We start from the raw sequence: 27998 nt of genomic DNA, 5'->3' as shown, positions 1-27998 counted from the left end.
GCAGCCCACAACTGCCTCAGCTGTCAGAGGAGGCTGAGCTTCTAACAGGACTTGTCTGACAGTGGATTCGGCTGTCTGTTTGTCCATCCGACATGGAGCCAAAACGGATCAGGGAGGGCTACCTTGTGAAGAGGGTAAGCAGAAGTACCACCTACAAGGGTATCACTGAAGATAGGGTGGGGGAGGATTGGTGCCTGGCTTTGGACTCTCTACCTACTCACTTTAGGAATGGTTTATGCTGAACCTATTGGGCTGACCCAGGAGAGCATGACGGCCTGTAGAGTGTTGGGAGGTAAACCAGCTCAAGTTCCACTGCGTTCTGTTTCTTAAAGGTGAACTAATCTAGCTCAGGCATCAGCACAGCTTGATCTTGTGGGACTGAGAATTCTAGACTGCAGGGTCTGGAAGGTGGGGGCCTCAGCAAAATCTAAAGCATGATTTAGAGCGTTTTTGTCACGAGCCGTGTGTGTATAGTATTCTGGAAGACTCACACTCTTGTGCTATAGAGGTTACTCAAAGAGATTATTCCGTTGTTACTTAAATTCCCCTCTTCTTATTTATTTATTTAGGAGAGGAAAAAGAAAAGGATTAAAGAGAAGCTGATATAATGACACAGTAACTGTACCTTATTGCTTGGACCATCTTTTTAAAATTGGTGCATAAAAAACCTTTTCTTTTTCTTAAATTGGGCTCAAATCTCTTCATTGACCATTCTGAGTGAATTTGTATAATGTACTGCTAAGGTAGTAGGAAGTAATTTTGAAGTTTAGGGAATAGGGACACAAGTTTATTAAGAAATGCTTGGTCTCACTGGTATGGCTTCAGAAAATTGAATTTTCTTAGCACTGCTTGTTTTTCTCCGATTGCTGGGTGTATGCCATATCATCATGTGAATTCACACCGGGCTGGTTGGCATCCTGTGGGCAACACCTCTGAGAAAGATGTTCTCACAATGACCCAAGTGAGCTCAGCATGTCAGAAGTGAACTGAAGTCAGTACATTCTTTCAGACTCTTCAACTACATGAGCACCTAATGTGACCATTTTAGGTCATTCGTTGGTTTAACATTTAGCCTAAAATGTTCTACTTATGAGGGGGTTAAGCAGCACACATTGCTGCCTGATTCTGTTTTGATTTAAAGCTGGAAGGGGGGAGTCTGCGTGGCTCAGTTGTTGGGCATCTGCCTTTGGCTCGGGTCGTGGTCCCAGGGTCCTGGGATCGAGCCCCATGTCAGGCTCCCTGCTCAGCGGGGAGCCTGCTTCTCCCTCTCCTTCTGCCTCTCCCCCAGCTTGTGCTCTATCTCTCTCACACACACACACTCTCTCTCTCAAATAAATAAATAAATGGATCTTAAAAAAAAAAAAATAAAGCTGGAGGGGGCTTTAGATCACTTTGCCTCATTCCTCCATTTCCAGAAGAGGAAACTGAGACCAAGAAGCTGGGTGACTGCCCAAGGTCACATGGCTGTGACGGTTGATACCAGAAACCCACTCGCTGGCTTTGGTTTCTGCCTCATGGTGCTGAACTCTATCCAGTACACCAAGATTTTATTAGAGTCAGTGTAATGTGGTTTAGGTTTTGTAATGTATTTGTGGCAGCGAGAGTTATAAGTGGGTGCTGGAGAATAAAGGAGCCCACAGCTGATGTGCTCTTTAGCTAGCATAGCATCTCTAGCTATTTTGAAACATTCTTTGGAAAAGACACACATATACACACAGAGAGGTGTATGTGGATTCTTTGCAATAGATACCAATACTCTCTTTGAATGTTGAGTACTAATTAATGTTGGCCTTTCTTTCCTGATTGCTTGGGCTAGTATCTGGAGAAGAGCAAGTGAATGGAAACATTTTGCAATGAAAATTGCTGTTATTAAGTTTGTATGTTCACATTTTAAACTCCATAAATTATAAAAAATATAGAAGACTAAATCTCTAATAAGTGAGGCTGCCCCCCTAGAAAATGGGGATGAAAGAGTTAGGTTTGTCAAGCTTACAGATTTATATTAATAGTTTTTAATCAGTGAGAGTAATTCTCTCAGATTATGGCCTATAAAAACCAATTTAGAAAATGTACCTAGAAAAAAAGCACAGTGAAATTTCATATTGCTATTTCCACAATTTCCATCTTCTTAATTTTCATGTCTATAATTTATATCTTCCATAATTTTTGCATTTTTCTCTGGGACCTTTTGAACAGTCTTTGTCGTAATGTGTTAAGAGCCTCTAATTTATCATTTTGAAGGCATGCTTGATTCAGAAATATTCCCTTCGTTGGCTACAGAACTATACCTGGCGGGCGCCTGGGTGGCTCAGTCATTAAGCGTCTGCCTTCGGCTCAGGTCATGATCCCGGGGTCCTGGGATCGAGCCCCACATCGGGCTCCCTGCTCCGCGGGAAGCCGGCTTCTCCCTCTCCCACTCCCCCTGCTTGTGTTCCCTCTCTCGCTGTCTCTCTCTCTGTCAAATAAATAAATAAATAAATAAATCTTTAAAAAAAAAGTGCTTAAAAAAAACAACTACACCTGAAGCCAGAATCTCCCAGTAATGTTTTTAGACGTTAGGTTTCTTTCAGTTACCTCATACATATGGATTAAAAACTGTATATGTCAGGAGCCTAGCACATAGTAGGTGCTATATATGTGATCATGATTATAGCAGTACTGATGTACACTTCTGTAGATAAGGTCCTTTTCTAGATGCTAACAGGGATATGTACTGGTGCCTGGGTTGGTTGTCGAGTTAATAGTGAAGAGAGGACCATGGAAATCTTTCTCTGGCAAGGCTGCTAGATGCCTTGACTATGGTTATTGGTGTTAGAACATGACCAGCAGTAATATATGAATCTCTCTTCATTTACTTTTTTCTCGTGGGCAGTTTAAGATACCTGGGTAGTGATAAAGATATCTTTTTCCCTATGTCTTGTTTTGTGAGATAACTTTACTGGAGATAAGATGTTTTGGGTGGCAAAATACAATATTAGAAATGCTGGTGCAAGGATTTTGTCAAGTCAGAAATCTTGGGGTCAACAGTCAATGGCATTGACTATGAAATGTTCTTGCTTTTCTTCTGTGCAAGATAACTACACACATTGTACAATTCCGGTTTCCTCCTCTACCTCCTGCCTAAGGTCTTTTTTTTTATTTTTTTATTTTATTTTTTTTAAAGATTTTATTTATTTGACAGAGAGAGACACAGCCAGAGAGGGAACACCAGCAGGGGGAGTGGCAGAGGGAGAAGCAGGCTTCCTGCCAAACAGGGAGCCCGATGCGGGGCTCGATCCCAGGACCCTGGGATCATGACCTGAGCCAAAGGCAGACGCTTAACAACTGAGCCACCCAGGCACCCTGCCTAAGGTCTTTAAATAGAAATTATGGTTAGAGAGGAGGGAAAATACATGATTCTGTCACCCCACTTTGCAATTTTTTTATTCTAAGTAAGACCTAGATTTCCTTGTCCCAGAGTCTTGACACTTTTGACTTCTAGGGGAAAAAAAAAAAAAAAAAAGCACTTCGAGCTGACCATACAGCAGCTAACTCCGTACGATCATGATCTCATTCAATTCTAATCACCCTCTGTGATATCACCCTTATCCCCATCTTACAGATGAGAAAACTGAGGCTCAGAGAGACTGTGTGACTTGCCCACAGTCAAACCGCTGGTAAGAGGATGCCCTAGGATTCAAATCCACGCTTGCCTAACAGCAAAGCCCACCATCTCATTGATCCCATTTAGCATTCTAAAAGGCAGGCTTACCCAAGCCAGCAAAAGGGAGGTTAGACAAATTTATCAGAGCTAGAGTGGGGCCTGGACAAATTGCACTGTTTGCAAGATGGGGTTTAGTAACCTCAACCTCCCTTTCTCTCTGATTCAGGGTTAATTCCAACCAGTAAACCTAGATATCTTTTGGATGTCCTTGAAACCATATTACTGATCTGGATATGTTTATAATCAATCATAGCTTTAAAAACGATAGAGAGAGAGAGAGAGAGAGAGGAGCAGTTTCTATGCAACGAATAAGCTAGACTCCACCAAGTCATGTCCCATACCAACCTCACTTCTAGAGGTTATGGAGCAAATTGTTGTTGACAGATTGACAACCAACCAGCAGGCACTTCACGCAGCCGGGCAGATCCCAAGAGTGGCTTCGGTCTTGGGGTGGTCTGTGAGGCTGGGCGAAAGCGCAGGAACTGGGGTGGTGGGAAAGAGAAGGACGGGGGTGCTTGGGCAGGAAAGAGAAGGGCTGCAGAGAGCTGAGGTGGAAAGAAGAAAGCTTCGGGTGCGAGAGAGTAGGAGAGTCAGGAGTCCCAGCCCAGGAATTCTTTTGTACAGCGACCTTGTCTTCAGGACATACTACCATGAAATAATTCCCAGCAATTTGCCTTTGTTGATTCATCACCATCGTAATAGCTAACACAGGTGGTCCTTACCCTGCAGCAAAGACAGATGGAAGCGTTGAATGCATTAAGGCATTTGATATTTATAACAACTCTACAAAGTGGGTGCCACTATGATCCTTACTTTTCAGAAGAGGAAACTGAGGTACGAGAGAGGCAAACAGTCTTGCCCAAGGTCACACAGCTATTAAGTGGCAGGGCTGTTCTGCAACTCAGCAGTGTGGCCTCAGTGTCATGAAGAGCCATGCCTAACTGCATTACTTGTGGCCCCCACGGGCTCATTTTGCAGGGATTTTCTTCTCCAGAGCACTGCTGCTGTGGAGCCCAGGACAACTTTCACCCCATGGCCTACAGACTGAAATCTTCTCTGTCTATGTGGTTACCATTTTTTGAGCACCCTATAAGCTAGCCTCCGGGCTAAGCCCTTTAGTATATTATCTCATTTAATCTCCCTTAAGTATATGATCTCATTTAATCTTTGCAACAGTGGAGGTAGGTGCTTTATTACTTTCATTTTACAGGTGAGGAGACAAACTTTTGGAAGAATTAAATAACTTGTCTAAGGCCACACAGCCTGGAAGAGGCAAAGTTGAGATTTGAAAGTGAAGCCCCGAGACTCCAGAAATCATTGTGTTGAGCACTTGGTACCATTTCTCTATTGCTCACCTCTTATGTTTTTATTGAGAAATTGTCCAATTTAGACTTTTTACTTATGTAGAAAATACACTCCTGAACAGATTAGTTTCCTTGCCTTCAAAGAATTTAAATAGGTACAGGGCGCCTGGGTGGCTCAGATGGTTAAGCGTCTGCCTTCGGCTCAGGTCATGATCCCAGGGTCCCGGGATCGAGTCCCGCATCGGGCTCCCTGCTAGGCGGGGAGCCTGCTTCTCTCCCTCTGCCTCTGCCTCTCTCTCTCTCTCTGACTTTCATGAATAAATAAATTAAAAAAAAAAAAGAATTTAAATAGGTACAAAATGACCATTTATCGGGGATGTTATACAAGTGATTTCACGAATCAGTCTGGAAAACTAGCTGATACAATTTACAAGGTAGCAGAAATCAGGACTTTAATACAACAGCAACTTAAGATGACCTGTCCCATGAGTATGGGAGGATAGATGACACTTATTCACAGTTCTGCTTTTGTAGTTTTGCTCATAATACGATTTCCTTTGAATTCCAGCTAAGCGGCAATGGCAACGTATGAAAAGAGAAGTCTGAGGAGAAGGGAAAGGAAGTTAAAGGAGGTGTCTGCACTCTGTGGGAGGCGTCTGGGAGGGGTTCGCAACACCAAATTCAAATTGCCCCAACCCACAGCAGTGAGTCATGGCTTCTTTCAGAGAAGCCACACAAAACATTGCCTCTGTTTGTGCGCTGGTCACACTTAACTGGAGCTGTTGATGAAGGTTGCTCTCTCCCCCCGCTTAAGGTGGGGACAGTTTAAGCAGAGACTGCCTCTTGGTCAATTTTACACCCCAACCCCCAGGCCTGTGTCTGAAGCACAGGAGTTGTTTTACTCTAATGTGCTGAATGACGGTGTCTCAAAGAAAGAAATCTGCCGGAAATAGACCCAAGTAATCAGGGTTCCGTATTATAGTAACTTTTAAAGTATTAGGAAACATTTCCAATGGAATATTCAGTTTTAGATGATCATGTTAAATGTCTTTAAGATATATTTATTTTTGGCTTGTAGGTGACGCCCAAGGTTTGGCAAGGCATTGTAAATAGAAGACTCAAGGGATAGAAAGGACAATAGGTTTTTTGGAATAGGTGTGTAGAATCTGAGAGTTGAAAGGAATATTGAGTATTTTAATAAGTATTTCATTGACCTTTCCCATGTGTGGCTTACATTTGTTTTACTAATTCACTAACAAGCATGCTGGAATACCTCTTGTGACAGGGAACTCACTAATTTAAATTTCTCCCTTAAGTTATGCAGCAGACTGTTTTTTTGTTTTGTTTTTTTTCCCCCTGAAACCTCCACCTGTTGGGCCTCCAAACAGTCTATGATAATGTTTCACACCTTTGAAGACAGTCCTCATCTGCTCTACCGGTCCCCTTTTGGGCCAAAACCTAGCTGCTTCCCCCAATAATTCTCCAAGAGAGAGAGATGCCAACTTGTCACCTTCTTTTGAACAGGCCCCGGTTATCTGCAGCTTTGAGGTTTCCTGAACTCAAGGCCATTCTCCAGGTGCACTTATGAGCACAGAATTACAGGGAATAAGGAGTATTTATTGGGTGCTTACTGTGTTCTAGATATTCCCCTAAGCAATTTACACGGAATATTTTATTTACTCTCCCAATAACACTAAGAAAGAGATAGTAGCATTATCCCCATTAGCCAGATGTAGAAAATGAGGTTTAAAAACTTGCTCAAGGTCACATTACTAGAATGTGGCAGAGCTGGGATTTGAGCCTGGGCTATTCAGCTCCAGATCCATGGTCACCTGCTGGCTATTCTCCATTTAAAGTTAGAATATTACTTTCATCACTTTAGATCTTGTGCTTCTATTTATATAGCCTACAATGACTTGAATTTTTTTGACAGCCCACATCAAACTGCTGACTCACAGAGCTCCTTTTTTTTTTCACATGGCAATTTCCCCAAATTTTCACCAATACATTTTATACATCTTTTGAAAAATTTTATTAAATAAAAAGATTATATCTTGTTTCATTTTAATTTGCATTTCTTTGAATGCTGTTGAAGCAGTGCATTTTCATGTTTATTCAATCCAGGCCTTTCTTCTTCTGAGAATTGCCTGTGTATATTGTTTGCCCATTTAAAAAATTAAGAGTGTTTGTATATTTCTAATTGACTCTAATGTGTTTAAAAAATATATTAAAAACATTAACCTTTAATTATATGAGAATACGTTATAAATATCCACACATTAATATTTGCTTTTCGGTTGTTATAGGATTTTTTTTAATGTATAGAAGTGTAATTTTGTATATGACCAAATATCTTGTCCTTTGAGGTTTCTTCCTTTGGTGTCATGCATTGTCAGACTCTTGTTCGCTAAGGTATACCAGTCCCAGGATGATGAACAGTTGTTTGCCCAGAAATTTTAAATCTGACTCAGCATCTAAAACCAGCCCATTGTGACATGAAATTGTTTAGGTTTTGGCCTATAATGGGAAAAAACAGACATATGTTCTATATATGTATGAAAACATGAAACATATCTATAAAATCATGATATAATATGGTTTAGGTATGTTTTATGATTATTTACACGATTATTTTTACTCGATTATAAACAAGTCCCTATGTTTATAATTATGTAATATACATTAAATATTATACATTTATGATATATATTTTTATATATATGTGCATATATATTTGAGCTTATATATACGGCTAAGTGGCCTAAAGATTTTCATTTAAAATCCAGAATTACTCACAGTTATGTAAGAACAGAAATGAAGATGGCATCTGAAGGAAAATGGAAAGAGCATAAAATTGAGAATCAGGAGACCTGGCTTCTAGTCAGCTGGGCAGGTGGACTAGGTCTAGTCACTTAAATGGGCCTCAACATTCTTCCCTGTATGATGAGTGTTGGTAGATGATCCTAAATGCCTTTCTGGCACGGACGCTCCATGATCACACTCCCAGGTGTGCTACTGAATGGGCATCAGGAAGCTTGGGGACAGAAGGGGTGAATATAGGGGTGGCTGAGGAGAGGTGCTGTCAGGTTACTCCAGCGAGCAGCTGCACAAATAGCTGAGAGGAGAGAGATCACACACAATTTCACCACCTTAACCTAATTCACCACTGCCAAGCCTGGAAGACAAGCTTCCACTTTATAAATGGTCAGATTTCTTTTGTTTTATGGAACTTCGGCCTCCTTTCAGTGCATGAGCCTGAATCCCAGATGACACATTCTCCTCTGAGTGGGCTGACGGAGGCCCTAAGGCTACGTTTGAATTAGGAGAGCCCAAACTCCTTTTGAACAGTTGGCTCTGGAGTAGCTTTATTTTAATTGTCTACAGAAGGAATGCAGTGCTGGCTGACCTCTCCCAGTTTATCCCAGTTCCAAGGTCAAAAGCCCTGAGTCATTATGGCCATTATAAATCTTTGATAAGGCCTGAAGTAGGATATACAATTTTGGACTTGAAAGGCATTTTTGCAGTCATCTAGCCCAACTTCTTGCCCCTACCTCTGTGAATAGATCTTTGGTTATTTTTAGTTATTTTGCTTTTTTATTAGATAGATTTCCCATATTTCTCTAAAAATATATCCTGAATTTTGATATATAGTAGTGCCATGGGTTGTTCATTTATTTATTAATTTTTCTCAATTATTTTGAAAAATTTCAAACCCACAGAGAAATAGGAAAAACAGTAGATTACCTAGATTTATCAACTGTTAACACAAGGATGCATTTGCTTTCTCTCTCTCTACCTCTGTATCTCTGTATAAATACACATACACACACACACACACACACACACACATTTTTACCCTGAGATCTTTGAGAATAATTTGCAGACATCATGCTACCTCACACCTAAATACTTCAACATATATCTTCTAAGAAGTAGGACATTCTCCCGGTTTCCAAATTGGATGGACCATTTTGCACTCCTGCCAGCCATGTATGGGAGTTCCAGTTACCATCTGTGCCAAATCTTGCTCTTCTTAATCTTTTTAATTTTAGATACTCTCGTGGGTGTGTAGAGGTATCTCATTTGGTTTTAATCTGCATTTCCCTGGTGAAAAATGATTTTGAACACCTTTTCAGAAGCTTTCTGGGTATCCTCTTTAACAAAAAGTCTCTTTCGGTCTTTTGCCCATTTAGAAAATAGATTGTATTTTTCTTACTAATTTGCAGGAGCTCTTTATATTCTGAATATGAGTTTCTCTCAGATAGATATAAAACAGAAAGGTATTATTATTTCATGTGTTGGCATGGGGTCTGACATTGCCTATTTTTTTAAACAGGGAAATAAACCAGTGGTAGTATGGATAGTTATTCTGCCTGTGCAGAAAAGAGATAGTGTGTTCTAATTTAAAATTATTTTTTCAGTAACTAAAACAAAGGAAACACTTGGACAAGCAAAACGATAGTCTGCAAGTATTTATCTTTGTTGCATAAACAGTCTTCCTTTTGGGCAACTGGACCTTCATATAGAAGCTCTCTGTATTTTAAGATAAGCAGCAGGATCTGCTGGAAGCTGGATGATAATTCTGTTTTGTGGTAGTCATGACAAGGTGACACCATGGGTTCAAAGATGAGAAGCAAAGAACCTCTTCCTTTTCCAAAGTCCTCCCAAAATATAGACAAGAAAGAGACTTTCGTGATGTAGTCAGAATGGTTAGTTTATTGCTACAAGTGTGGTTGGCATTAACCCCAACGGAAAACATTTTAAATAAGGATTTTCCTTATTCACTCTGACGTTACAGGACATTTTGCAAGTGATTTTCATACAACTTATCCATGCTCATACACAAGGCTGCTCTCTGAGTTTCTTCTTGATGTTCATATTCCCATAAAATCTGATGAGGCCAAAGGATGGAAGTAACTGCAGCTAGCATTCCACCACTTAGGGCTTCCATGCCCATGGTCAAAACAGCTATTGGATTATGACACTTTTCCAGTGAGTCTGGCCTCAGGCATCAGCTACTCTTCAGTCTGAATTGGCACTTGAGATCTATTTGCAATCCCTAAGTGGAATGAACACAGTGGGCAGAGTTGGGAGCAGAAAATAAGCCACAGAAAGCCAGCCTGAAATGCATAAGAAGGAGAATAGAGAGCCATATCATATTCCCTTGGTAATGGCCCATGGGAAGCTTAAGACCTGCTTATAGCTGCATATATATTTTATCTTAAAAACATTTTTTTTAAAATTTCCATCTGAATGGCAGTCCCCTTCTCTCCTGAAGGCTGCTTTCCCACCAGCCTGGTCACACAAATGTGCATCACCTGCATCCACACTGGCCAAAGCTAGGCTATTTGCCAAGTTATGCACCATCTATAGAATAGTTTTAGAAGACATTGTTGTGTAGCTCTTTTTGTTGTCATTACAGGGAAGTGTGTTCAACACCTGGAAACCCATGTGGGTTGTACTGTTAGAAGATGGAATTGAATTCTATAAGAAGAAAAGTGACAACAGCCCCAAAGGAATGATTCCCCTGAAAGGAAGCACACTGACTAGCCCTTGTCAAGACTTTGGCAAAAGGATGGTGAGTCAACATCTCTAGCCACAGTGGACACTTTGTCATGCACTGACCTTTAAGCCTGTGATAGCCCACAGCGTGAATGGTGCTCCCTGGGTCTGTTCCTCTCACCACCACCCACACTCCACCCTGGGCATTTGGGTTTCTGTTGGCCAAGCACTTCCAGAATGAGGTTGACTCAGCTGCTGTGCTTCATAAGGGACCTCAGTCCTTTGAAAAGAATCATTCTTAATGGGATGTGTTTTGATTTTTAGTTTGTGTTTAAGATCACTACGACCAAACAGCAGGACCACTTCTTCCAGGCAGCCTTCCTGGAGGAGAGAGATGCCTGGGTTCGGGACACCAAGAAGGCCATTAAATGCATTGAAGGAGGTCAAAAGTTTGCAAGGAAATCCACCAGGAGGTCCATTCGGCTGCCAGAAACCGTTGACTTAGGGTGATTTTTCTGTGTTTGCTTCACTCCACCCCTTCTTCATCCCCCAACCCCTCACCTTCCTGCTATGGAAATCTTACAACAGATCCTGCTGCAAGGCTTGCTTTGGTCACCTCTGAAGGCTGTATCCACTCTTCCAAGTTGAGACTGGCGCTTGGTATACCGACATGTTTACATAAGTCTAAAGGAGTGATTATAGCCTCTCCAAAGCCTAGCAGCTAAGGAGAGGAGGCTAATGGAGTATAAATTCCCTCATTTTGGGCAATCTTGGCAGAGAGAGAGAGAATGCATAATTGTATTTATGAAGTAGCCATAATAACTTAGTCTTGAAAGTAAGGTTCAGGATCTCTAGATAGGTAGAAAAAGGCAGGGGCTATGTGTCAAAGCAGGTAAGGTTTCAAGTTCAAGTTCTTGCATTTACACAGCCAACAAGAGCCAGTCAAGGTGAACACCCATTCTGGGCAGAAGCCATTGATGCCCTGACTTGGTTTAATGGTCTCTTATGTTGGCTGGTTTGGAATTGCAGGTGATAGTTGTTGCCTAAAGGTTTGCAGAGGCTCACAGGTAAATTCAGCACCTGCCAGGGACTGGGAACAAGGTTTCTTCCTTCGTGCATGTTTCACATCTCCTTTTTCCCTAGAGTCTCTTCACTTCTTGCTAGTTTTGTTTTTTATGTTGAACATATCCTGGGACAGGAGCCCTGCCAGGAAGAATTCCATGTTGGTTGCTTAACATGTCCAACAAGGATTCTGTTTATAAAATGGGAAGGGTTTCTAGGAGGAGACTGAAAAAAACCCCTCCTGCATGCCCAACACAGGTCTTAGCATATCACAGGGATTTAATAAAGTTTGCGCTTTGAGCTTGGTGAGAATAAGCACCTTCCCTCACCAAGAAAGCTTTTTGGTAAAGCGGCAGTGCCCAGTCCAGCTGTAGTTGCTGGGAAGGGTCGGCAAGTGACCATGTTTCTGGCCACAGGGGTCAGTGCTAGGTGGGAATGAGGCTTGTGCTCCTTAGAGCCACAGGATGCATGAAAGTGGACTTCTGTTTTGTGGTCTGCAATTTCTCTGATAAGGCCATTTTTAATTTATTACTTCAAGTACAAAAATGAGAACTTGCTGTCTCTCAATTTTTAGAATAAGAGAAAAGCGTAGTCAAAACATTCACTTTCTTGGAGGCAATTATCAACAACAGATGGTCTCTTGAAGGACACTTAAAGAACTGAGACACGAGGATTGAGGGCAATTAAAGATCTAGAATGTGTATGGACAATTGGTCCTGAGAACCTCTCATCTTGGCACCTAACTGGGGTAACTCTCTACCTCAGGCACTCAAAGTTAAATCACTAAAGACCTTAATGAATGTAAGAGACATTAGGTACCTTCCTAGTATATTTTGCTCAATGCTGAAAGTATTGAGCCACAGAATTACCCAAATATGAGCCCAGCCCTTTACTTATGATCCAGTGGAGAGACTAGGCTCAGGGGCTGCCTGAGGATGGGGGAAGCCTGTGGTCCTGGCCAGCCTCTTTGTGGTGGCGACTCCCAGAGAGGATTTGCCACTCTGAAAGTCTCCTCACTCACCTGTCTGTTTTCATCTCTGCACAGTGCCTTGTACCTGTCCATGAAAGATACGGAGAAAGGAATAAAAGAGCTGAATCTAGAGAAGGACAAGAAGATTTTTAATCATTGCTTCACAGGTAAAAGGCCTTGCAAGTCTGAAACGGGGCACCCGGGGAAGGCAATATTTAGATCTCGCTCAGCCTCGCCTGTGGGAGGGGGTGTGAAGCCTAGTGGGTGAACTGGGTCATAGAATACAGCTTGGTGAACATGAGGATTGAACTTCCCCAGGGTGGAAACAGAAAAAAAGGTGGAAAAGAACTCTGTTGTTCAAGCTAAAGTTTTGGAAGTTCAAGCTAATCAACCAAAGGGTCTCTGCCTCACCCCCATACTCCAAATAAATGACATTATGTTGAAATAGACACAACATTGAGCAAGATGATAAGCAGGAATCAAGGTATACAATGTAAGACTTAAGTGACAATACTAGAGGTGTCTGAGGCTGCGCCGGGTCAGGCACACCCTAAGTGTCATGAATTTAGGTAGATGGCATGGATGTTAAAAACATGTTCTTTGGAGCTAGACTGCCTTAGTTCAAATCCTGGTTCTGCCACTCACTTGCTATAAAACCTCAGACCAATAACTTGACTCCCTGGGCTTCACTTTCCTTGTCTATAGAATGGGGATAATCATAGTGCACCTACTTTATAGGCTTGCTGTAATGTGTTTAGGGCAGTGCCTGGTACACACCAAATACTATATGGTGTGAGCTCTCAGGGTGGTTATTATAATTAAGAGGTCACATGTCTGCGCAGACAATTCTGAGTTCAGAAAAGAGAAAGAACTCAAGAGGTTGTTGGGATGAACAGAAGTAGGCGCCTAAATTTTACCCAAAGAGGTGGTGGCATTTCATTAAGTATGGTGAGGACAAAGTTATGGGGCAGAGATATTCAGAATACGCATCCAGAAGAAGAAAATGACCAGCTTGGTAGAGCTCATGGGTTCATTAGGGGGCTAAATGGGACACACAGTTTGGGACCAGGTTGTTAGAAGCTGGGCATGCCTATCTTACGGTGACAGAAGAGATCAAGAGAGGAAAACTCTGAAAAGTTACAACAGCTGTAGAACCTGAGGGGATATGCAATCAACAGATAATTCATGAAAATGGTTCAGGTCAAAGCCAGGAAGGTGAAGATATGATCTGCAGTAGGAGGGTAGTATCTCATGGGAATCAGCTTCAGAGAGTTAAGGTTGTAGCCTAGTAGCATCAGAAAAGTTAAGGCTGAAATTTGGGATCAAGATATTAAGCTGTGGCAGTGGTAAGGGAAACTGACAAGAGCATGGCAGGGCCCTAACTCTAGCAGGAGTGACATCACTAAGACAGATCCTCTAGAAAAGGAAGAGGGCAAGTAAGAGGTTCTGAAATAGGTCTGGGCACAAGGTCCAGGCCATACTTATTCCCTGTGTAATGTGTTACTGAGTCCCAGAGTATAGGGCTAGAACTTCTGAGTCTTGTCCATCGAAGGTCAGTGGGTTCTAGAAATTCAGGTGGGCTCCAGTTTTCCTATGGGAGCCTGGTGGTCTCAGTGGAGAAACAAGACAATGGCAGAGACTGGGACTCAGGCACTGCTGACAAGCAATGGAGGACCTTGAATGTTGGGTGACAGGGAGATGGAACTTGTCTTTCCAAGCTTCAGCTTCAGCATGACTGACTGAGCAAATATGAACTCTAGGGTTAGAAAACTTGAGTGAAGGGCCATTACTGGTGCAGCTCAGGCCTAAAGTCATTTAAACTCTCTGGGCCTTAATTTTCTCATTCTTAAATGAGGTCTGTAATTATTGCCCTAATTCTTTTATAGGGTCACTATGAGGATTAAGAGCAGAAATGCAGTATTAATTAGTTTATCCTTCTACAAAAGAAAAGTGGGTAAAAGCCTTTCATATACGAAATTCATGGAAGGCTCACTAACCAACTCCTGTTTCAAAGATGGTATATCCTATTGCTCTCGCTTTGACCACCCGGAGCTTGTTGCCTGTTACCTTGACTCCCTGATTGGCTACATTTGTACAGAATATGCCATTTTTAATACAAAGCTTCACTGTAGCCTGCTAATGATCCAGTTGATGGGTCAATTTCCTTTTATCCTCTCTGCAATCCTCTCTTGAGGCAGAAGTTTGAGTAGATGACTTCTCAAGGTCATTACTAGACCCTGCAAGTGATGCGATCAAATTTTAATTTAGGACCATACATGTCTGATCATGTTATTTTCTGCTTAAAAACTTGCAATGGTTCTTCACTGCCAAGTTTCTTAATATGCCGTCAAAGTGCTCCCACTCACCTTGTGCCTTCCTCTCTCTCGTTTCACCTTCTTTTCACCAGCTCTGCCCTCCACCCCCCAAAGGGGCTGCTTCATGCCTGTGAGGCTCTGTTCCCATACTGCTGCTCCCTCAACCTGTGCTGGTTCCCCTGTTTCACGTGCTTGGCAAACACTTACTCATATTTTAAGCCTGAGCCCTGTGCTACTTCCTTTATGAATTCTTTCCCAACAGTGCACGCCAGCCCCCCTACCCTACCACCCTATTTCACACTTTCTTGCAGATTTGACCCTGTAGCTCCACTGTATTGCATTGATCCACAGCAGAAGGCAGAAGGCTTGTTACAGTCCTTAAGTTTATCCCATCTCTTCCTTTCAGACTCCCCGAGGGAGCATCCCCAATATCCATCACTGCACTTAGCACCCAGTAGCTGCTCAATAAGTGTCTGTTCATTAATGGAGTAAATGAGTGAGTTAGTAACACCTATTTCTTTGATGCATGCATTGCTCCTGAAGGAGCATGTAGATGCTTTTAAAAACCTTCCACAGAGTGCCTTTTGTTTTCAAGTATCTATCCCACTGATCTCATTTTTCCTTCTTGGAATAACAGGGAATACGGGACAAGTCAGACACGTGGGGGCTCTGGAGCTCTTCAGGGGTGACTGTCAGTGGCTTGTTCTTTGGTACTTTGGTAAGGAGCGTTAACCTTCCTTCTGATGATCCCATCCAGGTAACTGTGTCATTGACTGGCTGGTGTCCAATAAGTCTGTTCGGAATCGCCAGGAAGGCCTCATGATTGCCTCCTCGCTGCTCGGTGAAGGGTACCTGCAGCCCGCTGGAGAACTGTCCAAGAATGCAGCAGATGGAACTGCTGAAAACCCTTTCCTGGACAACGCCGATGCCTTCTACTACTTTGTAAGTGAGAAATGCTACCCAGTTACTCTTCCTGGAACGGGTGCTGCCCCTCGCAGATTCTACGTTGATTTTAATATATATCTACCTGTGCAAAAGATAGGACCCAGCCCCGTGGAGAGTAGTGAGATGTCTCTGACTTGTCCTCCTCTGCAATGCCTGCTATATCCAGTGATTCAGTTTAAAGAAAAAGGTTGTTTACTTGAATAATTTATTTTAAATTGACTTTTAAAACTTTATTCTTAGTCTAAGCAGTAATTCATTTATAAAAACTTATTAGGCCCTAGTACATTCCAGGCACTCTCCTAGACAAAGGAGATACAGCAGTTAAAAAAAAGGGGGGGGGGCAAATATTATGGCTCTCAGGGAGCTTCCTTTCCAGAGTGAGATCTGTAAAATCACAATGTGCCAATTGCATTTTTCCAAATATATATTATAATACACTACTCTTTTTTTATCTTTTTATTTATTTTTTTAAATTTTATTATGTTAGTCACCATACGATACATCATTGGTTTTTGATGTAGTGATCCACGATCCATTGTTTTCGTATAACACCCAGTGCTCCATGCAGTACATGCCCTCCTTAATACCCATCCCTGGGCTAACCCATCCCCCCTCCCCCCTCCCCTCTAAAACCCTGTTTGTTTCTCAGAGTCCATAGTCTCTCTTGGTTCATCTCTCCCTCCAATTCCCCCCCCCTTTTTCCCTTCCTTCTCCTAATGTCCTCCATGCTATTCCTTATGTTCCACAAATAAGTGAAACCATATGATAATTGACTTTCTCTGCTTGACTTACTTCACTTAGCATAATCTCCTCCAGTCCCATCCATTATAATACACTACTCTTAACACAGAAGGTGTCCATCCACATCCTCTCCCCCAATCATCTAGTTTATCTCCTATGTACGCTTATCCCAGATTGGGAAACACTACATTGCACAATATGGACCTAATCTTGCGCCATATGAGAAAGCCAAGAACCGTGGGTTTCTAGGGGGATTTTGGCGGTTTTGTTTCAATTTGGGGTCTGAGAGCAAAAGTTAGGAAGCTACTTAAGAGAACCATCTTCTTACAAAAATGAAGTGAATATCCCCGAGAGAGTTTCATTTCACTTTGGGGGAAGTTCCACTGTCAGTTTTTTTTTTTTTCTTCCAGACCTTTGATCTGGTTGTTTATAGCCATTTAAATGTGGGATTCTAAAAATACCCGCCAGAGCGGCTTTTCTTCCTCTGTATGATTCATTACCAGCTTATAGCTGAGCAAGTCCCAGTTCCCTCTTGACCTCAGAACATGAGGCTGGATGGACCCATCATGCTCTTGGTCTTCTCATAGTAGAAGGGGCTAAGTAGTAAAGGTCATAATGGAGATTGTGTCATGCAGTGTCTTATGTATGAGCCAACTCTGCTTTCAAGGACGTGGCCATGAGGGGCCAAGAGAAGGAAGGCTTTGAGCAAGGAAGAAATGTGCTGAGTTAGACTTACAGTATCACTTGGGGAACCCAAGAAAATGAACGGATACTGACAAGGTCACACTTGAGTGGAGATGAGAGAGCATCTAGCAACATGAAACAAGCAGCTAGAGACAAGAAATGGGGAGGGGACATGAGCTCATCAAGGAAGAACTTTATTTTTTATTTTTTTAAAGATTTTATTTATTTGACACAGAGAGACACAGGGAGAGAGGGAACACAAGCAGGGGGAGTAGGAGAGGGAGAAGCAGGCTTCCCGTGGGGCAGGGAGCCCGATGCAGGGCTCGATCCCAGGACGCTGGGATCATGACCTGAGCCAAAGGCAGATGCTTAATGACTGAGCCACCCAGGCGCCCCCAAGGAAGACCTTTAAAGTTTAGGTTGGGGTATGAACCACAGTAGGAAGGAGAAAAGGAGCCTACTCCAGTGGCTGGAGGGCAGAGAGAGAAAGGAAAAGGTACAAGTAACCATCTGCCTAAGACTGGTAAACAAACTTGCTGTTTGGTTTCCCAATAGCCAGATAGCGGGTTCTTCTGTGAAGAGAATTCCAGTGATGATGATGTGATTCTGAAAGAAGAATTCAGAGGGGTCATTATCAAGCAGGGATGTTTACTGAAGCAGGTGAGTGGCCACCACTATTCCCTTCTTGTCTTTTTCCTCTTACCAAGTCCTTTTTACTTCTATGTTACCAAATGGCATTTGGAGAAGATCATGTACCACTGAAAGCAAGGAAATCGTATCCCAGACTGTGGGTAGGACATGGGGAGACCGAATCCAGGGCACACCTGAAGCCAATTCTGCAGGACTCACAGCAGACAAAGGTCCAATCCAGTCCTACGGCATGCGCTCCATCCTGCGGGGAGGTCACGGGTGGTTAGATGACAGGTCCCCACAGGCACAGGCCACTGTCAGTTGGGGAGGCAACGGCTAGGGTGGACTGAAGAACTCTAGTTGGTTCCCAGATGCTAAGGCACAGGATGTCGAGAGGTAAGAGAATGCAAAGGCAGGAGCTGAATGAGGAAGCCAGGGCCAGCACCTGGCTTGGTGGGAATATTCAGGGTGAGAAAACTGATCCTAGTGTATGGTATCATAGAAACTAAAGCTGCTTTCTAAAGCCAAGGTTTTGCTTTCCCAGCTGTGCTGTGAGCTGTCTTCCAGGCACTGCTTAGTATATAAAGTATGGGACTGAGATTTAACTTACCTCATAAAAGGACCCCGAACTTTCAGGGTGAAGAGGAAAGAACTGAAGTTGAGCCTATATTCACATTTATTTTTTTAATTTAATTTAATTTTTTTTTTAAAGATTTTATTTATTTGACAGAGAGAGAGACAGCGAGAGAGGGAACACAAGCAGGGGGAGTGGGAGAGGGAGAAGCAGGCTTCCCGCTGAGCAGGGAGCCCAATGCGGGGCTCGATCCCAGGACCCTGGGATCATGACCTGAGCCGAAGGCAGACGCTTAACGACTGAGCCACCCAGCCGCCCCCTATATTCACATTTAAAAAGAACTTTGGACTAGTTGAAATTAGGTATAGATATGGATTTTGAATTTCACTCAGGGAAGTGGGTCATTATGTGAAAAACTGACCTTAACATCAGGTTTTGAGAGAACAGGGTCCTAAGAGATACTACAGCAAAGATGTAGAAAGAATTAATTCACAGATGATTCTAACAACTTTTATGACAGGGGGACCACTGACTAGATTGAAGGAAAGTATAGGAGTAGGGCCAGCCTTCGATAGGGAAGGTTCTGGCAATTGTGAATTTTGCCCATCACCAGCTCCCTCTGGTTCTGCCAAATGTTCCCATGTTCCTGGCTCTTTGATTATAGGGGATGGAAGGTGGATGTTAAGACAAGAGGAACTTGGGAAGGAATTTCATTATTTCCTTATTTTGTTGATTCTGTCTATAATTCTATTTTGTTATCAGTTTGACTGTTCTTGACTTAGTTGACAAGTCTTAGTCTAGAGTGCAGCCCTGAGAAAAGTAAACATGAAGGTTGAAAAGGGTAGACAAAGTCTGGGTTGGATTGAAGTCATGTTTGGGCAAAGCACCCCAATGGGTGCCCTGGACAGTCAAAAAATTGGCTGAGGGTAATGGTTATCTGAATGTGTGTAGAAGATACCGGAGACTTGAAGTAGGCTTACTTCTGTGTTTTTCTTCACATCCCTTTACTTGGCTTTTGATAGGTACAATTTAGCCTTAGCTAGCCCAGTTGGTACACATTTTAATCCTCCAGGGATCTGTTAAAATTGCACCCCAGGCCAATTAAATCAGTCTCTGGATTTTATAGCCCTTCAAGTGATTCTGATGTGTGGCCAAGGCTGAGAACCACAGAGCTAGCCTTTTTCTTAAAAGTGAATTTATCCTATTATCAAAATACCACTATTTAGGGGCACCTGGGTGGCTCAGTCATTAAGCATCTGCCTTTGGCTCAGGTCATGATCCCAGGGTCCTGGGATTGAGCCCCGCATCAGGCTCCCTGCTCGGTGGGAAGCCTGCTTCTCCCTCTCCCACTCCCTCTGCTTGTGTTCCTATCTCTCTCTCTGTGTCAAATAAATAAATAAAATCTTTAAAAAACCCCCCACTATTTAAATAGTCTCCCTCTTAGGCTCCTCGTAACATAAAGAAAACAGAAATCTATGTGCATTCAGGAATTTTGTTCATTTCCAATATTCTTTCCTCTAATTTTTGGGGGAGAGAGAGGGAACAGAAACCTCTTTTATTTTGATTGATGGCCCCCCCTTTAATGTTTCCAACCTCTTAGCTCAGTGGTTTATAACCTGGTTCATATCAAAACTACCCAAGGGAGTTAAAAATTTTTTTTCAAGTGTCATAAAGCTAAACCACTCTGTGTCTGCCGCTGGGAGTTAGCCAGGGTTAACATGTGTAGAAGACTTATCATGAAAAAGGACACCTACATCCCACACCTCACAGGTAGAAAGTAGCTGTGTCCAACTGGAGGCCGATCATCCCCCTATTCTTCCCACTTCTCCCATCCCAGAGGAAATAATTCTACTTGGGGGATGCAGCAAGTTTGAGGATGAATGATAATGAATTATATTCAATATAATGCCTTTAATATAATTCATTCTGTTGTGACAATGAATAAAATATCTAATTTCTCAACCACGTGTAGGTTTTTTGATGAGGGATAATGTGTTTTTCTCATGTCTGTTGCACAGTTCAGCATCCTTGGTCTATAATAGATAATAAACCTTTGTAGATCAAATGAATATAAGTAGCTGGCAGATCAGCAACAATTCTTAGAAACCCCAGGCATGCACACATTCCTTAAAATCCCCCAGGAAATACTCATTAAATGAAGGATGGTGGATACCCACTTACTAACACTGAACTTTTCAACGTATCACATTGTGATGTCAGTGAGGGCTTAAAGGTAATAGGTAGCTGGCCAGGGTTGGCTGATTTCACATCCTCCTGTTGCCTTCCTCTTCCACGATTCATAAGAACTTGTTATTCACCCAGTGGTTGTATGAGAGATCCTGAGATGTGTGTGCACAAGTCAGGAGGAAACGGTGTTGGGCAGAAACTTGAGTATTCTCATCTTATGGGCAACATTAGCTAAGGCAAAGAGCAAGAATTTGTAAAAAGAATTTTAGAAATTGATGCTTTGCAAAAGCCATTTTAGATATGATGTACAGATAGAAATATTCTCTGTTCTCCCATTTGACTCTATAGGGTTCCCGACTTCATCCTTCAGGCAAGTAAATGCGTCTTTGGAGATGAGCTCCTTGACCAAATGCTTGGCCAAATAATTAGACCCATTCTTGAAAGCTCTCCTCAAACTCCTTTGACCTGGCATTATGATGGAGGCACTGTTTGCTAAAACCATAAATGTTTCACTATTTTCTATATGAGCACAACGAAAAATACTGGAAAATTTGTATGTGTGCCTGTCAATATGTGGTGATTTAGAATTAACAAATAATATGCTTCATATTGGCAAGATAGAAACTATATATCTTCTAATCTAACATATATATATTTTTGTTATTGGAGATATTTGAGTCATTTGAACTTTCCATGGGAAATAATGAAATCAGGTTTACCATGACATTTAAAAAAATTGTTATAAGCTGATTGAAGAAACTGGGTAATTCAAGGCAATTACAAACAGATATGAAGCAGCTTCTGGGGTGAGATTCTCTATGCCAGGCACAGGGCTGGGTATTAGAGGAACAAAGGTAAACAAGACACAAACCCTGCCTTCCAAACTCACAGTCTAAATGACATCATTCTGTTGCAAAAGCCCAGGTCCTATTCACTTTCATCATGTCTGTCACAGTGCCGACTCCTTCCCATTTCCATTGCTGCTACCTGATACTAGTTCCTAGTAATTCTATGTGTAGATTGTTGCAATCATTTCCCAATGACCTTCTTTTTACCTTATTATCTTTCCCCTGGCTTATCTTTAATCTAGCCAGCTGGTCCATCCTATATATGGTTGCCATATTAATCTTCCTAAAATGTGATTGTACTTTTTTCACTTCTGACTCAGAAGCTATCAGCAACGACCCTCGCCTTGTATTTCAAGTCTCTTTCTACTTTCCCAAATTTGCCTCTGCTGTTCCTCATGAACCCTGTGCTCTAGCTAGACTGGTCTTATTCACCAATGTCTGCATATGCCTGGTATGTTCCCACCGCTGCTTTTTTGTTGTCAAGCCTTCCTATCCACCTCTTTTCACCCATCTGACTCCTGTGTGTCCTCTGTGAATACGTCCAGATCTTTATGAGGCTCTCTTTGACATCCCAAACCCACAACTACATATCCCACATATAATTCCCTTGAAATCCATTATCCATACCAATTATTTGATTTGGACATTTGCTATTTTATATTTCCACATAGGTTATAAACTCTTTGAAGAGTAGGGCTATGTCTTAATCTCTTTATATCCCCCATGTTACCTAATAACATACAATGTATGTACCTTGTATATAATATCATCTTATATAATACTAAAGCTGAAGCCAATCTTAGAAGTAATTAATCCATGGGGCACCTGGGTGGTTCAGTCGGTTAAGCATCTGACTCCTGGTTTCGGCTCAAGTCATGATCTTCGGGTCCTGGGATTCAGCCCCGTGTTGAGCCCCAAGTCGGGCTCTGTGCTCAGCACGGAGTCTGCTTGTCCCTCTCCCTCTGCTCCTCCTCCTGTGTGTGCTCTCTCTCTCTCTCTCACAAATAAATAAAATCTTTAAAAACAGAAAGGAATAATTAATCCATAATATCATGACATCCAAATTGTTCACTGGCCCTAGGGCTATCTCCCTGACAAGGACCTGGGTTGGGCCCTGGTTCTTCTGGAGATAATATTTCATCTTTTTTTTTCTTTTATCAATTCAACAAAGACTTATTCTGTAGATACTATGTGTACAGAGTAATGCCAAGAACTCATCATTCCTCTTCTTATGTTGATCCTGGATACAGGGGCACAGGAGGAAAAACTGGAAAGTGAGGAAGTTCGTTCTGAGAGAAGACCCTGCCTACCTGCACTACTATGACCCTGCTGGGGTGAGAGTCTGTGGTCCACAAACCCATCGCGCTCAAAGCCTCCGCTGTATCTGCTATCTGGGCCTGCCATTCTCCTTTTTGCCTGGTTTCTCTCCCCATTTTCTCTTTAGCCTCCCACTCCTTTTCCTCCTGTTCTCTTCTCCCTTTTCCTCTCCCCTTTCACTGAGAAGATGTGAGGTCTTAGGCTTTGAGACCAGCATAGGCTCAGGGATGAAAGAAAATATCACTATATTGTCACTTACTTGGTCAACTCAACATATTTTTTTTGTTTGTACCAATCTGGTATTTTCAGAGGAATTCAACCAGTCCAATTCATTGTCCTTGGTTTAATATGCACAAAAGTGGTAATTCCTCCTGTGAGCCAATTTGGATGAGAGCATTGAGTAAGTCCAGCCATTTGGGCTGTTGGCTATTCGGAAGAGGGCCTTTTCCTTAATAAAAGGAGCCAAATCTAAAGTGTAAAGACAGCTCCGTTTGGGTTGGGTCGTCAGCCTCTGCTTGTAGTACAGGGTTCTTTGATTCTGTCCTGCGAGGGTTATGCCATTGTGTCAGTTTCAGGGGGGCCAAAGAGCTCTGGAAACGTGCAGCAGTTCTCTCATGGGACATGGTGAGGCGGTCTCTCCGCCTGCCCTGCCACTTTCCTCTAGGACGGAAACTCAGATTGACTTGTGTCTCCTTGTCCAGCCTCCCTGAGTAAAGTGGGGGGTGGAGGCTCTGGAAGGGGTTTTCTTCAGTCTCCTTCTGCTCTTACCCATTTGGGATGCCCTAATCTATACCAGAGAGAGTCAGTGTGGCTTTTGCGCCTATGGGATAAGGCACATTCATACACTGGAAACATAATGAAGGACTCTTCTCTTCTCTAGGGGGAGGATCCTCTGGGAGCAATTCACTTGAGAGGCTGTGTGGTGACTTCAGTGGAGAGCAATCCCGATGGTAAGAATGAATTTTTGTGGGGCGCCTGGGTGGCTCAGATGGTTGAACGTCTGCCTTCGGCTCAGGTCATGATCCCAGGGTCCTGGGATCGAGTCCCATATCCGGCTCTCTGCTCAGCAGAGAGCCTGCTTCTCCCTCTCCCTCTGCACCTCCCCCTGCTCATGCTCTCTCTCTGTCTCAAATGAATAATAAAAAAAAATCTTAAAAAAAAAAGAATGAATTTTTGTTTGACAGAGGTGTGTCTGCTCAGGTTTCCTTCCCACACCTGGGCATCCTGACCAACAGCAATCGATCACTCACTTAATCAATCAAGCTAGGCATGAATGAATTTCTGCCTGAACACCTGGGAGAAACCAAGAGTTATTTTCTCCCAGATGCTGCCCTGGCTCTTTGGGCCTTGGAAAAGAGGAGTGGCTTTCTAGATGCCTTGAGTAAATCTTGGAGCAATGCTGAGAAAAACCTTCCCCTCGGAGCTGGCTTAGATGGAGAGACTTGTTACCTCTTGATGCCTGTAATTGAGCCATGCCATTCCTTAAAGCGGCCCTTTAACATATCCAGACCAGGAAATCTCCCACCGATTTGTGCAGTGAGTCAGGGTAGTGAGTGGAAGGTGCACCTGGTTTATAAGTTATGTCTATGCTAGTCGATTAGTGGCATGGTCTTGTGTGAATCACCTAATGAATCCGGGCCTTAGCTCCTCCTCTGGAATGAGGGGTCACACTAGTGACCTCTGGGTCCCAGATCACAAGTCGAAGATGTGGTGCATGGAATAACCATGCTGGTGTAGGCCAAATTCACAGGTGCGGGAATGAGGGGTGTCCCAGGGGAGAGGTGGTTTAGGCAGCCCCGCCCTGGTTTTGCCATGTCGTTTTGGGCTTATGATGTTATAGAGGCTGCCAGGAAAACACCACAGCTGGAAGAGCTAGATTTTTACTACTCCTGAGATCTATCTGCTCACTGTCCTCTCCTCATAGAATGATGATTTTTGATTTGATGTGGATGCTTTAAGTCACATTATTGGCCAGATTACTATTTTTCGGTCTTTCAGCAGAGACTCTAACTTAGCCTGTGGTAAAAACAAGTTCAGGCTATACTGGTGGTACTGGAAGTGGGTCTGGGTTTTTGGTTTTGTTTTTATTTTTAATATATCAGAGTCAGCTCTTAGTTCATAGTATGAGCAGAGGAAATGTATTCATTAGGCGCTATTAGAGGTACTCATTAGACACAATTGGTGTGCAAAAGTGAGAAATTTAGTTTGCTTGTAAACTATAAAAGAAAATGTTTGTCCTTGAGTATTTTGCTGATTTCTTAAGCACACATACTCATACACATGCATGGAATCATACTATGTACCTATCTATATAAATACTATATATATATATACACATAATTATACAATAAATATATATGATCATACAATGATGGTAAGTTTGAAAACCATATATTTAATTTTCTTAGGACACTAACAAACTTAAAATTGCATTCCTTACAAAAGGAGGGTGAACTGGGCGGTCTTTCCGGTGCACGCGTGCTGTCATTCACTTTCTTTTTCAGCAGTCAGGAAGAGTGAAGAAGAGAACCTCTTTGAGATCATCACTGCTGAGGAAGTTCATTATTTCTTGCAAGCGGCCACCTCCAAGGAGCGTACTGAGTGGATCAAAGCCATCCAGGTGGCCTCCCGGACTGGGAAGTGAGAATATTTCTGCAGCTCATCGTCACTCTCCCAGGGGAACCCCACGGAGAGGCTGGGTCTGGTACCTGTCCACTTCTGGTGACACATCGATGAGAAAGGGCCCAGAGTTGGGAAATTTTCGTCTGCAGAGGTTCTGAAATGTAACTAACCACATGCTGCGTCCTGTTCACCTGCACCGACCACATTGCTCACTGAAGCCTCTCTGTGTCCCCCAAGCAGATATAACAAACTGTGTGGCCGGGCTTCACCGCTTAATCTCTCCAGGCCCGAGCTGCAGAGCCAAAAGCCCTGTGATTCTAATACCCATGGAAGTGAAAATGTCTCTAGTTGCCCAGTAAGGAAGTGTCACTCTTAGGCTCAGTCTTGGCCTTCGGAACCGGACGCATTCTTCCCTTTAAATCTGTTCCCAATCTGTACTGAAGGGGCCAGGCATAAACCTCTTGTTCCCGTTTGCCACGTCCTCTTGCTCATGCATCATGAAGGAGAACTTTCTTCTTCCTTCCTCACTCTGACCAGAAACTTCCTGAAAGCGAGTGCCCCAGTGGCAGCTTTTAGGTTGAAGCCTTCTATCACTTACTAGAGCCTGGAAAGTTCTATGTTCTGAGCAAATGACCCAAGGAAACCAGGCATAGCCGAGGGTCTTTTCCATGCCCTGAAGCCACCTAGAGCTGGCATATTCCCCTCCCACTTGAGGCTGATCTGAGACACATGTATCTTCGTCCCTTTCCGGAGCATTTCTCTATCATTGATTATAATTAGGAGCGGGAACTCCAAATCTTTGAGGTTCTGTTTCAATTGAATGTTTGCAGGAAAAAGTGGTCAGATGGGTTCCCTCCATGGGTGAAGGGCCTGGGGGGCTGGACTGAAGGCAGGCAGACTGAATGATGGGCTTGGACAAAGCACTGAGACGACTTAAGTCCAGACAGAACTCACGGAGGTGGCCGTCTACACTGCAGCGCCTTTAATTCCCCGGTCAATGATACTCTCGTTGTCCCTGAGCTTTAGGCACAAGCTGTAGTTGCCCTTGCTTGGCCTCTGCAGAGCCTCATGAACCCATTACCAACCAGAGTGATCTGACCTAGATTCAAATGGGGCACCTGTTTTCAACTTTGGACCTGTCCACCAACGAATGATTCTAACCCCAGTTTGAGAAAAACCCCAGGTATGTGTGTGGAGGTGCATTTTCCAGTTTTGGGTTTCTAACTTTAAGGCTCTAGTGAGAAAGGAGAGCAGAAAATTCTTCCTGATTTTATCACCTCCTCTCTTTCCCTCCCCCAATTGTACGTAATATCCATGAAGCTACTCCTACTCCCAGGTTGTTTTCTCAATGGCCTAGGGGTAAAACGTTACCTTTCTTCTAATTCTTTAGTAAGCTGTCTTCTTAGAGCATGCACAATAGTTTTTCTACATTCAGTGTTAAACGTATTTATTAATATGGAGTCAACTTTATGTTTTGAAATAACAATGACCATGTTTAGTGTCTCTTTGGTGTGATGGATCTGATGTTTTGCTTCCCGTCGATGACTCTCCTTTTCTACACCCCACTTTCACTTCCTGAGGATAATACCATCTCTCATCTCTCAAGTCATCTCAATGACTTTAGAACATTTTTTTTTTAAAACAAAATCAGGCTATTCCAGAAATAATGCAAATATGGGGACAATAAAAAGTAAGTATCACTAATTTTTTTTTAAAGATTTTTTATTTGTTTGACAGAGAGAGACACAGCGAGAAAGGGAACACAAGCAGGGGGAAAGGGAGAGGGAGAAGCAGGCTTCCTGCTGAGCAAGGAGCCCGATGCAGGGCTCGATCCCAGGACCCTGAGATCATGACCTGAGCCGAAGGCAGACGCTTAATGACTGAGCCACCCAGGCACCCCAGTATCACTAATTTTTAATTCACAAGAACTTGATTGTAATATTCAGGCAAGCAAAATATCTATAAATGGCCATTAACTATTAAGGATACAGAAAACTATTTACATTAAGGGAAAATAAGTTTTCTACTGAAGGGCTGCTATGTATGGTTGAGTGGAATGTGTACTGTTCAACTCCAGAAGGCACTATTCACATTGCAGTCTAGGTGACTGTCACTCCTTGGGATTTGCATTACACCATCCGCAAATGTGTACCCAGTGGTATGTAGAGAATTCAAAGTGTCATTATGGCATTCTAACATGGGTAATTGATTCTTCCTGGAGAAATGAAAGTGTCACTTGCCAAAGTGGATATTTAGAGTTTAGGCATAGATGGTATGTCTGAACCTATTTGGTTAAGAAATCATGTTCAGGTCCTTTCAGGCACTTATAGGAAAATTCTCATGAGACTGAGCCTCAGGCTGATGGACATTTCCCTCAGTGATGTGGATGAAGGAATGCACAACTGGTCAATTCCTTCTGAAGAACATTTAAAGCTGGAAAGAAAAGCTGCTCAGTATTTACCCAGGGTTCCAATTTAGAGTGGGAGAAAAATAAACTGTAAAATAATCAATTGTGAAAGAATTAAGAAAGTATAAAGGGAAGGAAATGTCTTCTTACATCATGTGACTGACAGCAAGTCAGAAAAATTAAGCAT

The 27998-nt window shown here is 42.7% G+C and overlaps 1 protein-coding gene across 2 annotated transcripts; it reads left to right on the top strand.

The window, feature by feature from the left end:
- On the top strand, nt 1-26907 carry PLEK (pleckstrin). Of its 2 annotated transcripts, none has more exons than XM_035001400.1 (9): nt 1-134; nt 10430-10585; nt 10834-11015; nt 12617-12708; nt 15614-15798; nt 17782-17886; nt 22716-22799; nt 23663-23732; nt 25290-26907. In XM_035001400.1, exons 1-9 carry the CDS (start codon nt 93-95, stop codon nt 25424-25426), a joined length of 1053 nt encoding a protein of 350 aa, XP_034857291.1. In that variant the 5' UTR covers nt 1-92; the 3' UTR covers nt 25427-26907. The 2 variants fall into 2 exon arrangements, with proteins under 2 accessions (XP_034857291.1, XP_034857290.1); XM_035001399.1 differs by having other exon boundaries at nt 25287-26907.
- Nucleotides 26908-27998: the final 1091 nt, after the last annotated feature.

The sequence above is a fragment of the Mirounga leonina genome, unplaced genomic scaffold (assembly GCF_011800145.1).
Source record: "Mirounga leonina isolate KUSES-001 unplaced genomic scaffold, KU_Mleo_1.0 Mir_125, whole genome shotgun sequence".
Taxonomy (NCBI): domain Eukaryota; kingdom Metazoa; phylum Chordata; class Mammalia; order Carnivora; family Phocidae; genus Mirounga; species Mirounga leonina.
Note: the sequence above shows the minus strand (reverse complement) of the source record. Positions and strands in the feature narration are given on the sequence as shown.